General features: G+C 40.7%; 2 protein-coding genes across 3 annotated transcripts; both read left to right on the forward strand.

Annotated features, from left to right (window-relative positions):
- Window positions 1–118: 118 nt before the first annotated feature.
- On the forward strand, window positions 119–11,052 carry TMEM9B (TMEM9 domain family member B). The gene is made up of 5 exons (XM_027884505.1): window positions 119–262; window positions 2,356–2,447; window positions 6,005–6,113; window positions 6,974–7,108; window positions 9,887–11,052. The coding sequence occupies exons 1-5, from the start codon at window positions 188–190 to the stop codon at window positions 10,040–10,042; spliced, it is 567 nt and encodes a 188-aa protein (XP_027740306.1). The 5' UTR covers window positions 119–187; the 3' UTR covers window positions 10,043–11,052.
- A 99-nt stretch (window positions 11,053–11,151) lies between these two features.
- ASCL3 (achaete-scute family bHLH transcription factor 3) lies at window positions 11,152–15,895 on the forward strand. 2 transcript variants are annotated; one of them, XM_027884506.1, is made up of 2 exons: window positions 11,152–14,695; window positions 15,023–15,895. In XM_027884506.1, the coding sequence occupies exon 2, from the start codon at window positions 15,028–15,030 to the stop codon at window positions 15,565–15,567; it is 540 nt and encodes a 179-aa protein (XP_027740307.1). In that variant the 5' UTR covers window positions 11,152–14,695; window positions 15,023–15,027; the 3' UTR covers window positions 15,568–15,895. The 2 variants fall into 2 exon arrangements, with proteins under 2 accessions (XP_027740307.1, XP_027740308.1); XM_027884507.1 differs by having other exon boundaries at window positions 11,152–13,061.
- Window positions 15,896–16,257: the final 362 nt, after the last annotated feature.

Genomic DNA, 16,257 nt, shown 5'->3' on the forward strand with positions numbered 1-16,257 from the left:
CGGCCGGCCCGCGCCCCGGAACCGTTCTGCGGCGCCGCCGTTCCCGCGGGGCCGCCATCGCGGCCTGACAGCGCCTCACGTGAGGGCGGCGGCAGGCGGAAGTGATGGCGGCAGGCGGCGGGGGCCCGGCGGCGATAGAGCGGCGATAGAGCGGTAACAGAGCGGCGATAGAGCGGCGAGGCCCGACATGGCGGTCCGCGGGGCGCACCTCTGCTCGCTGCTGGCGCTGGCCGCGCTGGCAGGGCTGGGTGCCGAGGCCAAGGTGAGCGGGGCGTGGGGGTTGGGTCGCGGCGGTGCTCCCGGTACCGGACCCTCCCTCCCTCCGCCGGGCGCTCGGTTCCCGCGTCCCCTTCCTCCCTTCCGTCCCCGTCGTCGCCTCGGGGGAGGCCGGGCCGGTGTTTTCGGGCGGCCGGGGGAGCGGTGCCCGAGCTCGCAGCGATTGATGTGGCTCAGACGCGGTGCCCGGGGACGCCGCACGCAGAGCTACAAGTGGAGACGGAGCTGCCGCTGCCGGGGGTGCCGGGGCTAGGCCGGGTTCCATCGCGGTACCGCGGGCTCGGCTGGCCCTGCCCGGCCTGGCCCGGCCTCGCCCGGCTCCGGCTGCCACTGCTCGGTCCTTTTCCCTCCTCTGTCACAGAACGTCGTGTCTCCTAATAGTAACAGTGCTTCCTATTGTCAGAGTACCTGCGTGTCTGAGTTTTCTCTTTTTTAATGATTATCAGCCGTTTGGCTTCTCTGTGACGAGATCAGAAGTGACTTTGTGTGTGGTGTGTATTTACTCTGCTCTCGTGGGCCCCACCTGGAGTGCTGTGTCCAGCTCTGGAGGCCCCAGCACAGGACACAGACCTGTTGGAGCAAGTCCAGAGGAGGCCGTAAAGGTGATCACAGGGCTGGAGCACCTCCCCTTTGAGGAAAGGCTGAGAGGATTGGGTTGGTTCAGCCTGGAGAAGAGGAGGCTCCTGGGTGACCTGACTGTGGCCTTCCAGGACCTGAAGGGAGCCTACAGGAAAGGTGAAGAAGAACTGTTTACAAGGATGTGTAATGACAGGACAAGGGGGAGTGGTTTTAAACTGAAAGATAGTAGGTTTAAATTAGATATTAGAAAAAAAAAATAATCCTAACTGTGAGAGTGATGAGGCCTCAGGTTGCTCAGAGAAGAATCTTTGGCATTGTTCAAGGCCAGGTTGGAGCAGCCTGGTCTAGCGAAAGATGTCCTTGCCTATGAATGCAGTAGAATTGGAATTAGATGATCTTGAAGGTCCTTTCTAACTCAAAACAATTTTATGATTCTGTGATAGTGCAGTTAAGGTGTTCCAACTGACCCGTGCCCACTTAGTGTTACTCTGACTTGATTGTTCAGTGTAGAAATTCATTACCAATAGTTCACACTTTCTTTGGTAATGCCACTAGAAATTGCCTTGAACTTTAGATAAGCCATGTTCCCTTGTCTCTTATTATTTGCTCAAAGAAGTTACTCTGATTTGGGTTTGAGAGTGTTTGAGAATCTGTAACTCCTGGCTGACCCTCTGTATTCTCTCCCTAGGGTTTTCTTTTCATGTGCAATTTGAGAAAGGAATGAATTATCCTGTTTTAATACACTAGACAACAAAGATCACAAAACTGATCTTTTCCTGAAATTCCGTTTTCCCCAGTAGTGATATAAATGTTTTGGCTGTCCATAGCAGTTATTTCTCCTTACTTCTTTCTGCGGTGCCTACTATTGTTTATATAAGTGTTAATTTGTTTCTCTAAAATTTGCTTTGACAAGTTTTCGTAGTTTTTCACCTTTAACTTGTCTTTGTTTAAAATTCCCATTTTGTACTTTTTCTCCCCCTCACAATAGCCTGCGGCTGATTAGGACAAGAGGACCACAGGTTGCACTATTTGCTCCAGTAGTTTTCCTTAGAGAGTTGTTTCTCTTGTGGGCAGGAAGGACAGAATTATCCACAGAGGTTTCTTGGCCACTTCCTTTTGGGTTTAGTATCCTTTGATTAATTTTGAGCTCGTCACCGTGTCTGTTATGCAGCTGTCCTCATAAGCTGAATGGTTGAGTAACCAGCATCAGCAACTTCTGCATGTGTATTTTTTCTTAAAAAGAAGAATGAGCTTGAATTCCAGATTTTTCTCTAGAAGAACTCACCTCTGTCTCAAATAATAGTGTTATTTGACAAATTGCTCTGCTTGATTAGTAATTTTGGAGGGTTTTTCCTAAACTTGTAAGAAATCCTGAGTAAGACTATTCCAAGATACCTGCAAGTAGCTTGTGTTAAATATTTCCTGTATTATGTGAAGAGTGTTTTCTGTATCCGTGGTTACTGATGATAATTTGTTCTAAGCATATTATTTACTTTACAGAATTCCGAAGATGTCCGGTGTAAGTGCATCTGCCCTCCTTACAAGGACCATTCAGGCCATATTTACAACAAAAATGTTTCACAGAAAGACTGGTGAGTGTGTGTGCCATACAAAATTATAATAAGCCTTGCTGGTTAATGACTTGTTCTGTGGTGATTATATGTGACTCTCCTATGGTGGTGCCAGGAGAAATTACATCTCTTTCGTAACTTACTGGAATTCACAAGTACTCCAGAATTCAGCTCTGTTTTGGTTTGCTTGCTTGCATGTTTGGTTGTGTATTTAGACTTGGAATTAGTAGAAGGGAAGAAGGTGGTGTAAATTGAATCCGGTGATTTGAAATGGTGTGAGGGCAATGAAGCACAGACCTGGAGCTGGGACTCAGGAGTGTTGTCTCTGCTTGCTCCACTCTTGACATCCATCCAGTCATTTAGACTGTTGTTTCTGAGGTTCTGTGTTGCTCGGAATTGCAGCCAGACAGCGCAGTGACGTGACGTGGCCTGAGCCATCTGACAACACTTCTTTTGAGAGAGAGAGAAAGGTCTTGCATCTCTGAGCCTCAACAAGGTGCTCTGTTGTATCATTTAGGCAACTGTGGCGTGTCAGGCTCTTCTCCAAGCTGAGGACTGATGTGCCTGGCCATGGATGAGTGGTGGGGAGGAAGGACTGACAGTGGTTTGTTACACTGGCACAGCTCCCATGTGTAATTTCACCTGGAGTATCGTTGCCTGTGTGAATCATCAATTAAAACACCATGTTTTAGAGTTGTGTCGTTCCTGGAAGTGCTCAGAGGTTCTTAAGTCAGCCTATAAAAGCGTGACATATTTCCTGATGTATCAAGTCTTCTTCAGTTACATTAAGAATTGATAAAAGACTTTTCAGTCTGACAAGTAGCAGCAGGTTGGCATCTTGGTTATGAAGAATTCATGCCCCTAAGAAGGCCCACAAAAATAATTGTAGGAATAAAATCAGAGATATGATTTGATAGATATGATATCTACAGAGATATGTAGAACTTTGCTTTGACTTATTAAGTTACTTCTAGAAGAAGTGTGAGAAACAAGGCTGTAAATTTTATTCTGAAATGATAAACATAAAACACACTGTCCAGTCAAAATTACTATTTTTGTCCCGCATTATTTACTTAACATCATTCATCGTACTATGACAGATTAAGTTGCAGCAATGAAACATATTGGTAGAATTCCAGCTGCAGCAGGCATTTTAGAGTAGCAATGTTACTGGTTTTATTGTTAACTCCCACCCTACAAATGAAAGTGGATTTTTTTTCAGTGGTTATTGCTTAGTGTGGGCCTTACTAGCAGAAAAGACCCTGTTTCCCATTAAAACAATATTAGTACTCATTGAAGTAAAAATTATCTTTGAAGACTTGACAAACTTAATGATGACAGGTACTGTTGCATACAGAATCTCAAAAATCTATATTATCTTAAATCTTGTTTTGTTGAGCCTATTTCTTAAGTGAGCATGTGGGAATGCTTTACGTCTTTGATCTTTTGTTTGGGATGCCTTCTTACCACTTGTAAAGGACTTGATTGGTAGTTTATATGCAATAAAATCAACAAATTCAGTGCTGTACTTTGGCTTCTGCATCAGTGCAAGTGATTATGGAGTAGAACTGGCTGGTGTGCACCATCCTTTAGGTATTTGATAAGTTAGTCATGAGACAAGCCAGATCAGCTTTTAGTGTCTTTATGAATTATGTACAGTATAATGGCTACTTACTGCTGGCTTGTCCAGACATAAAATGAAAATTTAATTTTTAATGTTGAGCCTGTTATGTGCATCATGACACTCTTGTTTGGATGCTTCAGTTCTCTCTCTTGGAATGGTGTGTCCTTTGGCTTCAGGCTGGCAAACAGCACGTTATGTGAACATCAGTGTGGGCTGGGGTGCTCTGACACTGCTGAAAGCACTGACCCTCCTGGAGTCAGGCTTGGAACTGTTCCAGGCAATCCCATCCTGTGCTGGGGAAGCAGAGTGGTGCCCAAGTGTTTACAGGGTTAAATAACCCACTTCCAAAGCTCAAAGTACAAACACGCACCCTCTTCAGGCCTGCAGTGGTGTCATGGAGTGGGGGGAGGGAGGATGCCCTGTCCATGAGCTGAGTGAGCTGGTAAGCTGTCTGTACAGGAACTGCCCTTCTGACAAGCCCAGCTTGTCGTGGAAGAACTGCTTTCTTGGTGCTCTTACTGTGTGTGCAAGGAAGAGGAGGGTAACGTGGAGGCAGGTGGGCAGGAAAATCATTTAGAAAAGTGTCAGCCTTTTCTGTATTTTCCTCTAAACTTGCCCTGGAATCACTGTCTGAGAAAACACATGATCACAATTCTAAGGTTCTTATAGCTTTTACACTTCCTAGCAGCTTGAAACACTGAACTGGAGAAAAAAGCCTGTTGACATTAGTATTTTGTGCATTCTCAGGAACAGGCTTACTACTCTACATAAGTTACATGCAAGATTTCTACTGTACTTGTGCAGCATACTGATGCAGGCTTCCAGTCATGGGAACAGCAATTGCTCTGGTTATAGTTTGCATGTATTTTTGTTTTTGCAGCTTGAATGCTGCCACTCTTCCACAGAGGAGAATATAATTCCACTTTCATATAAATAAGAATGTAAACCTTCCACTCCCCTCCAGAGGCTGTGACTTGGCACTCAGTAGTTGTAGTTGTGAAGAAGAAATGCAAAGAAAACAGTGCCTGGCTGTGTGTTTGCAGCACTGTAATTTAGCCCAGCGGAGTGTTGAGTTCTAGACTGCTGCCGTCACTTCAGGCACTTTGTTGCATTACTTGTTTTTGACTGTGCTGACATTGAGGTACCAGGATAAAGGCAAACCAGGATTTTGGTTCTGTCAGTGGTCTCCAGGGACCCTGGGGTTTGAACTCTGAATTACCAGCCTGAGTCAGTAGAAGGACCAAAATTACATAAGTTGTTGTTGGAAGCAGTTGTCTCATGGCAGCTGGATTTTAGTGCTGTGGTATAGAGCACCCGTAGTATTGTCAACCACACTTTTTGACATGGGGTTGACATACATTTTGTAATCAAATTGTCAAAAAAAGTCAAATTGTCCTTTTACAGAAAGCTAAATGGTCTTTATTCACTATCCTGTTGCTTAGAGAAACAACCCCTCTGACTTAACTTTTTTTTTTTTTTCTTCAACGCCTGTACCTTGTGATGGGCAACAAGAAAGAACTTCAGTTCCTGAATGTCAAAGAGAGGTTAATCTTCCTTCAGAGAGTGGAAGGATAGAATAAGGCTCTTTTGAGAATGGTGAAGAAAGAAGTGGAATTAATAGCTGGAATTTACTTCTATCCATCATGTCATTGTCAAATGATGCATTTGTGCTGGATTCATGTCCTTGGACTTGTTCTGCTAACAGCTTTAATACTTTCACTGAAAAATGAAAACACTGTATTGAGACAGAAAGCTCTTGAAACTTCTTTAGCAGCTTGTCGATAGCTGACTTTCTTGTTTAAGTGAAATAATTGTGGAGTAGGGATTTAGTTATACCTCCAGTTTAGAACAACTGAACTGAAGCAAAGGTGGCTTCTCAGCTCCTGCATCAGAGTGGAACAGCCAAGCTAAAACCAGCTCAAAACTGACTGGGCCGTTTCTGTCTTTTCTTCAGTGATTGTCTTCACGTGGTGGAGCCCATGCCTGTCCCTGGGCCCGATGTAGAAGCCTACTGCTTACGTTGTGAATGCAAATATGAGGAGAGGAGCTCTGTCACAATTAAGGTAAATGTGATTTTGTTGGCATGTATTAAATACTTTAACTGTTTAGTAAATATGTCTGTTGTCTTTTAGAGAAGTGTTCTTTTTAAAAGGATAGCTTTTCTAAAGCAGCCTAAGGTTGAAGTTTCTTTCACAGTATTTGGTCACAGTTTATCTTGAGTGGTAACAATAGTGTCAAACAATAGCTGAAGAATGAACTTGAGACCCTTTATTGAAGATCTCTACATCTGAGATTAAGCTTTACACCTGGCTAAAATTCTGAGTGTTAAGCTTTGGGCTTTGTTTTTCTCATTATTCTAGGGGGCCTCTCATTACTCATCTGCCTTACTTGCTTACTATAAATTTTCTTTATACATTGGCAAGGTAAACAGAGCAAGATTGTCCATGTTATCTGTGTTCTTTATTATAATTTTTATCCTGTTGGAGCCACTGAGCCCTGGACTGGGTGAATAGATCATGAGTGTATCTTACGGTCTTTGATAACACAGACCACTTTGCTATTTTAGAAGTTTGGTATTTTGTTTTGCCTTCCCATTTTGCTTGGTGACTGTTTGAATGCAGATCTGTCCTAGAGAATGGACATCATTGGGTGATGCCCCAAATTAGTAAGCCCACTGAATTGTTTTAAGAGGAATCGCATAAGATTTTTAGCAAGGTCTCACTAAGAGGAACTGTTTCAAGCTAATATACATTTTCCCCAAACCCTATTGCCAGGTTGTAGTTTGTTGGTTTTCCTCTCTTTGTGGGTTTTAAGTCATCTGGTGACACTATCAGAGATTAGACATTGGGTGAACTGTTCTTTTGGTCCTTGTTGTGAGATTGAATGTCACAGTCCTGGCATAAACTGTGCTTGCATTATGTAGGTAACAATCATCATATACCTGTCTATTTTGGGCCTACTTCTTCTGTACATGGTGTACCTTACACTGGTGGAGCCTATACTGAAGAGACGTCTTCTTGGACATTCACAGCTCATACAAAGTGATGAAGACATTGGGGTGAGTTCACCAGGGTGTTTGTGTAGGGGGTGAGCATAAAGATTGGGATGATTAGCTGATAGAAAAGTATTTGGTATGAGCAGCTTTTTTTTGCCAGGCAGTGTAAATGCTTGCCCAGAAGAGTGAGCATAAAAAAAACTGTGTGATGACTTCTGTGAAGCCATTCTTTCATTTTTCACTGGGCTAGAAAGTATTGAGGGGGGGAACTGCTTCAGTTATGTTGTGCTCTAGGCACAGATGATTTTCACAGAGAAGAAACAGTAGGAATGGAGGTAAGCATATATAGGAGTACAGCTTACGTGCTAGTGATCCCGAGTCTTGCTGGTGATCACATTTATGCAAATTGCTTACTGCTTAGATTGCTCTGTGCAAAAGGAAGGAGTGGTTGCACCTTGTTTTGCTCCAGTTTGAGCTTGTTGCTGCTAAAAATTCAAGAAATTGCTATAATGAAGTAAAATAGTGATTGATGCAGAAATAATTTCTTAGTATTACAAAGAAATACTTAGAAAACAAAATATGACAGCATGTTCCAGAACAACCTTTTTTGGGAGGAAAAGGGGAGTAGTACATTAGTGACATGGTTCCTGTCATTACTGGCCTTCCTAATCTCCAGCACTGGGTAACAATCATGTATTTTTGTTGTGAAATCAAGGCACACAAAGAAAGCACAGCTGATAAAAACTATTATCTAGAAAAATTCCTAATTTTGAAAACTTAGTAACTCCCTTGCTGAACAGAAACAACTTTTAAAGTGAACATGGCCAATGATTATGTCCCACTGTTTCTGAACTTTCTTGTGGATTACATATAGATATGTTGCAACTATCTTTGTATTGACACTGTAGGATTTTCCCTACATTGTTACTTCTAGGGAAATTTTGGGTTGAGGGATTTTTATTTTGTTTTGTGTGTTTTTTTGTTTGTTTGTTTGTTTGTTTGTTGTTTGAAAGGAAGGAATTGAATGACCTTTTCTGTGTCTGAATTCTTATATCAAATTAGGCAGTTCCTACTTGAATTAAGTGAACTTGTGCTGTATGCTACGGCTCAGACAAATTTGTATGTTAAATGAATTATATTAATACCCCCAAATCTGGGTTAAAATCTTCTGACTGTAGGTGGAAGAAGTGAAATAAGTCCTGTGTTTTGCTGTAGCTGTTCTCTGACTTATACCTGTGGAGTCACTAGTGCTTTTATCTGCAGTGGTGCTTGGAACAAATGACACTTCATGCCCTTGCTTTCTTCAAGTTGCTCCTTTCCTGTTAATCCTCCACATGTTACAGTGAATGTAACATAATTTAAGGTCCCTCATCCCCATCCTTGCCTTCCCTTTTGCAAGTTCTTGAGTGTTTTTGTCACACTTTGGAAATATCACGTGCATTGATTTTTGTGGCTGAATTTCAAGCCACTATGTTTGCTCTTTCTTGTTGCCCATTGGTGGCAGTGGTAACTGATGAATGTAAGCCACTTCCTTAGTTTTCTTTCTTCTTAAATTCTTTTTCCCCCTTGTTGTCTACATAGAAATTGAGAGTGGTAGCCTTTGAGCTGATTCTTGTTTATCAGGAAGGCCAGTACCGTCCAGTTTGTCCTGGATTCTCCCACCACCTGTTCTATGGTAGAAATGTGTTGTTATTGTGATTTTGTTTCCCTGTAAATGAAGTGTTCTCTCACCTGTTAAGTGCCTGTTCTGGGTATATCCAATTCTACAACTTTTTGTGGTAGATTACAGCTCTTCTGGTCAGGGATTGTCTCTTGTTCTCTGACCATATTTATTTAAGGCTCACGTGTGGCTTTGGGACTTGTATTAATCACTTCAATAGGTATCATTGATGATAATCTTTTTACGACTAAGAACTATCAGTGAGCTGCTCTACACAGTCATGTCACAAATAAAGTATCATTAATGTAAATGTCTTCAAAAGTGTTTTGGAAAAAAAAAGGACTGTGAAATGTAGGCCTTCAAAAAGACAGTTATTTAATACAGGACATAATTACATTATTTTTCATTATGCATTTTATATATGATGCTTTCTGACATAGCCTTAGCAGCATGACTTTGTCCAAAACAGTTTGATCGAACTGAAGAAGTTCTATCAAAGTTCAGTTCCAACATTTACTATTTATAACTTGGTTATATTTACTAGAAGGAAAATAAAGCTCTGTAGGTACTGTTAGGAAACAGACAGAGTAAATGTAAAACAAGCACTTGTTTTTTGTTGAGTTCTGTCACTTAAACAGCTGTATTGACGCTGTGCTTTTAGACAGCTCAGTACAATAGGCTTAGTTTGGTAAACATCGGAGTGTGTTGGTTTTATATAGAAACTGTGTGTGAACATCCTGAACTGCCTGGCAGTAAATGCCCAAGAGCTGGCAGAGAACTGACTCGTAGGTTCAGTTTTAAAGTGAAGTGCATTCATGACTGGGAGGCTCCCAGTCCTGGGTCTGTCCCCCCAGCTCCTAAAGGATGCGAGGCTGTGATTCTAAACCTGATGATCACTGTGGTGCCTCTGGACAGCAGATGATTGACTGACAGTACAATGAAGTGTAGTCTATTTGGGAAACCTGTGGAAGTTCCTGTGAATGAGAAATTGAAGTACAGTTCTAACCATTCAAAAACTTGCTTGGTCGTTATTACTGACTGCTTGTTGAAACAGCTTGTTTATCCTAAAAAAAACAACAGACAACCTCCAAAACAAACCTTTGGAATGTAAGGACACAAAAGACTAATGTGATTGCTCTGTGGAATTGTTGGGGTCTAACTGTTGACTTTTGCCATTCCAGGATCACCAGCCTTTTGCAAACGCACACGATGTGCTGGCTCGTTCTCGGAGCCGCGCCAACGTGCTGAACAAAGTGGAGTACGCCCAGCAGCGCTGGAAGCTGCAGGTCCAAGAGCAGCGCAAATCTGTCTTTGACCATCACGTTGTGCTGAGTTAATTGTGTCTCGGTAAAACAGCTCCAGGGAAGTAAAGGGGACTGATGGAAAGAGCTGACGTATGTCTTCCTGATCCTGCCAATTCAGAAGAGTTTTCTTGAGTGATTCGTTAATGATTTAAAAGAAATAAAGAGAAAAAGTATTTGAACTTTGAAGGAATGTACTGGAGTGGAATCAGTTTTAAAAGATTAGTTAACCAAAAGCTAAAATCTTTGTTTTCAAATGGCTTTTACTAAAAAAACTGAAAAGAAAACGAACTCTAAGATACCTTGGATTGCCACTGTGGTACATTATTTACAGTTGTGACTTTATGGTGGTTTTTAACTATATATTTCTCTCTACTATTTATGTGGTTAAAAAGTACCTGGGAACACAGTAATTACTTACAGCTCACTAATCACTTTATGTAAAGACCTTTTGTAAATATACTTGGATTTTCTGCTGATTAATGCTAGGTACTGGAAATCGAAGTCTTGCAGTGTAGTTTTCGTATCAGAGAATGAAATCCTGGTTGGCTGAATTCATCATTTGGTTTCTTGCACTCGTACCTTCAAGATGCTTGTATGGCAAGTGATGTCTGCAGATTTAAGGTAAAACATAATGGACACTGACTCTTTGAGCTGCATATTTCAAGTACTGTGATGTAGATAAATTCAAATGCAGTGCACATCAAGACAGTGTTATTTTGTTCCATTTTGCTTTATTAGCTTAATATATTCTAGGTGTATGATAGCTCTTAAAAAAAAATCTTTCCCTTTCTTTTCATGGGTAAAGTCTCAGGAGTTAGTATATGATGAAATATTTATTATAAAAATCTTTCTGCATTTGTCTGGATTGATGGTGTAAGGCACATACTTTCTCTAGCACCTGTCATCTTGGGAGTTAGGTGTATTTTTTTATCTGTGACTCTGTACTCATCTCTCTTAAGAGGTATACAGTTGCTAGATGACTAACTTTCATATATCCCCTTTGGAATGTAACAATTAAAGATAAAACTGATTTTTGAAAAATGGATCTACATTATCAGTTTGTCATCATTTGTCTCCCTCATTATGCTGCGTGGAAATCCCATCTATAAAAGTACTTCTCTAAAAACACTTCACGGTAGAAACATGCACCTGTTGAGTGATTAGATAAAGAAAGGCTCCTTGAATTGTTAATTGAAAAAAAATTTTAATCCCTGGCTCAAATGTAGCTGTGCATAGGTAGGTACATTATTGTCTGTTCCGGTTTTCAGTTCCAGTGTGGAAGGAAGTGGTACGTGGGTACACATTTCTGGGTGCAGTTTTGGCTTGCTTAGCCCACAGCCCAGGGGACAGACTGTACCTGTCTGTATAGCTCTGCCACATCAGGGGTGGAGGCACCATTGTCACATAACATCTGCATTGACTGAGCTCTTTTGCAGATACAGAGCTTCCTTCTCAGTCCTGTAGTCTTCCAAAGCTGAGTTCATTTGGAGGGATTTGTAGCAGATGGCTAATTGGTGGATGCACAGGATTCTTGCTTTAAATTTAAAAGCAAACAAAACCCACAAGGATAAGAAAAATAAAAACAAGCCTTGGTTCAAGATACTGTGTTCAGCATCCCACCCTGATGAGGGGAATGTTGATCAGTGGATACTCTTACAACAGTGATGTACTTGGGGTCCTCTAGGGAAAAATAATGCAATTTGTTTGTTGAGCACATGCCTGTCTACCAGTCCTGGCAGATGTTCTACCTCTTGGCTGCCTTTTTGACGAGACCTGAAGCTGATGTGGAACGGAGGATGCCAAATACAGCACTGTGGCTTCAGACAAGGGCAGCAGGAGCAGAATGTTTCCTTGATGTCTGACAGTCTCAAGAAGACAAGACTGAGTGTATGTAGCTCTCTTGGTGGTAGATCAAGTGTTTCTAATCTTACAGTGTCTTCTGAAATTTTTAAGCTAAACTGGTTTTGGTTTGGGATTTTTTGGTGTGGTTATACTGATAGAAGGGCCAAATAGTGAGATAATCCAAATTGTTGAGCTAATGCTGTAAAGTGTGGGAATTTTGAGGATATGTGTCCTATTTCTTTGGCTCTGTACAATTGGGCAGCTATATACTGATATAAAAATGATCTGTATACATGGGATTATACAGACGATTGCTCCATACTATGTTTCTGAGTTTAAGCAAAGCTTCAAAATGTTTGTCTTACTACTGATTGTTCCCTGTATTCAAATCTTACCTCTTCTTACACATGTTCACCTTTTATATGGTGTTATACTTCCTAACAGTAAGGGAATTTCCCAAAATTATAGTAGAATGCAGATTAAATTTGAGGGTGTTAAGCTAACTAATGTGTCCTCACCTCTAATGGAGACAAATCCATCATGAGTTTCCTCTTAATAAATGCTCTTCTTCTGTGTTCAAAATGAAGCTGTGAAAATTTGCTTATGCCTTGATGGTGAATATTTACCTAAATTCTAGGTGATTGTTATATTTTGGCATTAAAGTATGAAATGCCAATAAATGAAAATACTGCTTTAGTAAACTGTAGCAGAATATATACAGGAAGTAAACAAAGTACGCTCCTTATACTTTTTCAGGTAATCTGGACGTATTCAATAACACTTTGAAAATTTCTAGCCCTTGGTGCCAAGTTTTGTTGCCATCATAGCTGTGGTGTGGGTGGAAGAGCCCAACCAGAAAAGAGCAGATCTAACTGTAAGCTACTTTGCATGTTGTCAATTGACTATAAATTGCAGCAGTCATTGACTCAGCGGAACAAGCGACACAATTCAGGTAAGAGACTTGCTTGCTGTATCTTCATTGAATATCAGTGATTTTGTAAATCACCTCTACCAGCCATTCATTAGCAATGCTTCCATAGCCCTTTAATGAACTGAACCCTGTTTAATATGATCTCTTATTTAATAAGGTGTAAGAAAAATGGAACATTAATTTTTTTTTTTTTTAATATCGTTCAGATATTTTCAGGTATTCATCACTCTTAAAATAGCACGTCTTGTTTCCTTGGATTTTACTTCCATCTGAAGATTGGTGAGTCTCTGGTCTAAGAGGAAAATGTTCCTAACGCATTTTGCACTTTGTGCAGGTGGTAAGGCAGCAAGTAACTGTTTTATGTAATGCTGTTGTGCAGCAGAAGTATCAGTACTAAGCAACAAGTACTGCAGGTATCTCTTCTTGAGGAGTTGTGTTGGTTTTGATTTCTTGCTCTGTAGTGATGTTTTGCTGTAAATTTTTGTTGCTGTGTAGCAGACTTTTTCCTCAGGCGTGTTTTTAGGTTGTCAGCAGTAGAAAGTTTTTAGACAATAACCTGTGTAAGTAGAAAAAGGAAAGGTGACTTGCTGCTGTTTTGATTTTACAATGAGCGTATATTCACCTCTTATTTTTTTGCATATATATTAATGTGAAATGGGTATGTGTTCCTGTTTAAGTAAGTACCTGTTTAAGACGCATGTGACTTTCAGTCATGTCTAACAGCCTGCTGTAAATGAATTCTTAACTCATAGGATTTCTGTTGTGAAACTTGTGTGCATTAGAATAAGAGACAACACTGCGGTCAGAGGCATTTTCTTAAAATATATTGTGAGGACAGGTCCATACTGAGTAAAAATTCTCTCTGTATAAACATGAAGTCATTAGAAAACATTACAATATCCCCATATCCTTTTGAAGGATTCAGGGGATCCCATTTATGTTATGAAACTGTGATGGGAGCCTTTGAAGCTTTGCAAGATTTTTGTGAGTATGGAATCTAGATGTGTCTAGTAACCTAGCTGAATGTTCAGGTGTGCTTTCCTTTTTAGAGGATGTAATATAACTTAAGTGCTTTAGACAGCAATGTATTGATGAGCAAGTGGATGGTGAGTAAGACCATTTTTGGATAAATTCTGTGTAGGTAAGTATTGCCTTCAAGCTGTGAGCTCACAGTAATTCTTTAAAAATTAACTAGTTATTTCAAGTGTATTTTAAGTAGTTATTAGGTGACAGTCATTACATCATCAGCACTTATGCTGATATTTAGCTGTTCGAATAATGATATTGAGAAGACGTTTTAATGTAGCTTCCTATAAACCACTGCAAGATTATCTTTGTAATAAATATGAAAGGGTGATTTAAATAGTTAGACCTGCTGTAATGCTGCTCTGAAGAGAGGAGAATATGAGGTTTTAGTAGGCCAGTCTGAGTTACAGCAGTGCCCCAAGAACTGTGTGAAGTCCTTTCTTAGTATTACTAGGACATACATTTTCTCTTTTAATTGATTATTTCATAGTCCTCTATCAATAGGATTGTATTTAGTCTTTCATATCTGTGTTTAATCTGCAGGTGAGTGAGGACCCAAGGAGATGTTAGGCTTAGCAAAAATTCTCTCTTCTTTCTAAATTCTCTAAACTTCTTTTAAACCTTTATGTGTTGAGTGGATGTAATACCTGACAGACATGAAATTAAGATTGAGATCCATTCTCTGCACAAGTTTTTAATCTCTTTAAGATAGTGTGGTGAATGAGACATTAAATAAATAGAGAGAAAAAATGATTTGACTTTGAAGGCTTTTTTGTATGAATATGGAGTCTTCTACTGGAATTGTAGATTTAATTTTTTTCAAGAGGAGAAGGGGTTGGAAAGAATGTCTCAGATGTTGACCTGCTTTGTCTATATTCTGTAGAGATGTAAGTTTTGGTGGATTACTGTCTAGACCGATGTGGAGTACGTAGATTCTCCTTATTTCAAAATTAGATGTGAAAGGAGACTGCTAGCTCTTTCCTGTTGTGAATTATTTTAATCAGCATTGTTGACTTACACTTTCTGTATTTTCAAATGGCAAATTGTTCGCTCTATCTTGTGATCTTATAACACCTTTCTGAAATGTCACAAATGCATTCAAAATCTCTTTTGGAGAATGCCAGTGAGGCCAAGTGTTGGTAGGTCTGCATGAGGTGTTTTTATTCCTGGTCAGTAAGAGTTATTTAAACTCTTATGTAACTGTGTGTCTCCAGGTTAAATGCAGAACCTGATGGATGGCAAAAGCTGCTGTAACCTCGTCTGTGCTGAGACACAGCGCATACCACTGGCCCGGCCTTTCTGTGCAGACCCACTGGTCACGTTCCACGTGTACCCAGAAACACCAAACCAGGTCACTTGCTCCGAAGATTTGTCATTCCTTCCTTTCATGTCTGAGCATCTCATCACGGAGAACTTCTACAGTGAGCCCTGTACCTTTCCCTACCAAATGCCCCGTTCCAATTTCCACAGAAGTGAGTACTCCTACGGGCCAGCTTTCATCAGGAAGAGGAATGAGAGGGAAAGGCAGCGGGTTAAGTGTGTCAATGAAGGCTATGCTAAGCTGAGGCATCACCTGCCCAAGGAATACTTGGAGAAACGGCTCAGCAAGGTAGAGACACTCCGTGCTGCAATAAAATACATTAGGTACCTGCAGTCCGTTCTGTGCAGTGATTCTGTGGTGGCAGGAAAAAATGTCACAGAGCCAAACCAGGCACCTAAAGCAGTCAACAAACAGAACCAGCTTTTGCAGGCGATCTAAAGTGTTCCAGACCAAGCAAAAGGTGCCGTGTCTGGGAACGTGGTAGCCACTCCATTAATGACGTGCGTGTTCCTGGGCATATCTTGGGAGCAGCTCGTAGCACACGTCAGTGTCAGCCCACACAGGAGCTTTAGTTTTGCAGATAGTAACTACACTTAGATACGAAAAAGACCACTTGGAAAATCTCAGCTGAATGACCTAAGTTAATTCATGAAAATCAGGAAATGTTTCTAAATTTGTCAACAAGCTAAAAATGTAACACCTCTATGTGCGAAGTAACTGTATGTATCATCACAATCTGCTTGCTTTAAAATAAAATCTTCCTAATGATGGGACTGAGATTCTTCTAATTTTTTGTAACGTTACTGGTTTACTCTCACATACACTTCATTAAAAGATTCATGATTGCCAGTGTTTCTCTTAAAAGACCCTTTTAAAGGTTCCAAGGAGTGTTGTTAGTTGCCAGCAGAAAGGATAACTTAGTTTAAGAGGGAGAAATAGAGTAGGGTAGCAGCTCTCTGAAGCAGTTACTGAACACAGGAAGAGCATTAAGTTTTGCATGTGCTGTTTCATTGTTTTCTTATTAATGAATATTTTAATCACATTGAAAACTACTGACTTAGCCTAATTTCAGTTGAAAATTGGATTCTTATTCGGCTGTCACTGCCCTGAAAAATTACTAGAACTGCT

The sequence above is a fragment of the Empidonax traillii genome, unplaced genomic scaffold, assembly GCF_003031625.1.
Source record: "Empidonax traillii isolate 1590-97213 ecotype Southwest subspecies unplaced genomic scaffold, ASM303162v1 scaffold148:size1803964, whole genome shotgun sequence".
NCBI classification, from domain to species: Eukaryota; Metazoa; Chordata; class Aves; order Passeriformes; family Tyrannidae; genus Empidonax; species Empidonax traillii.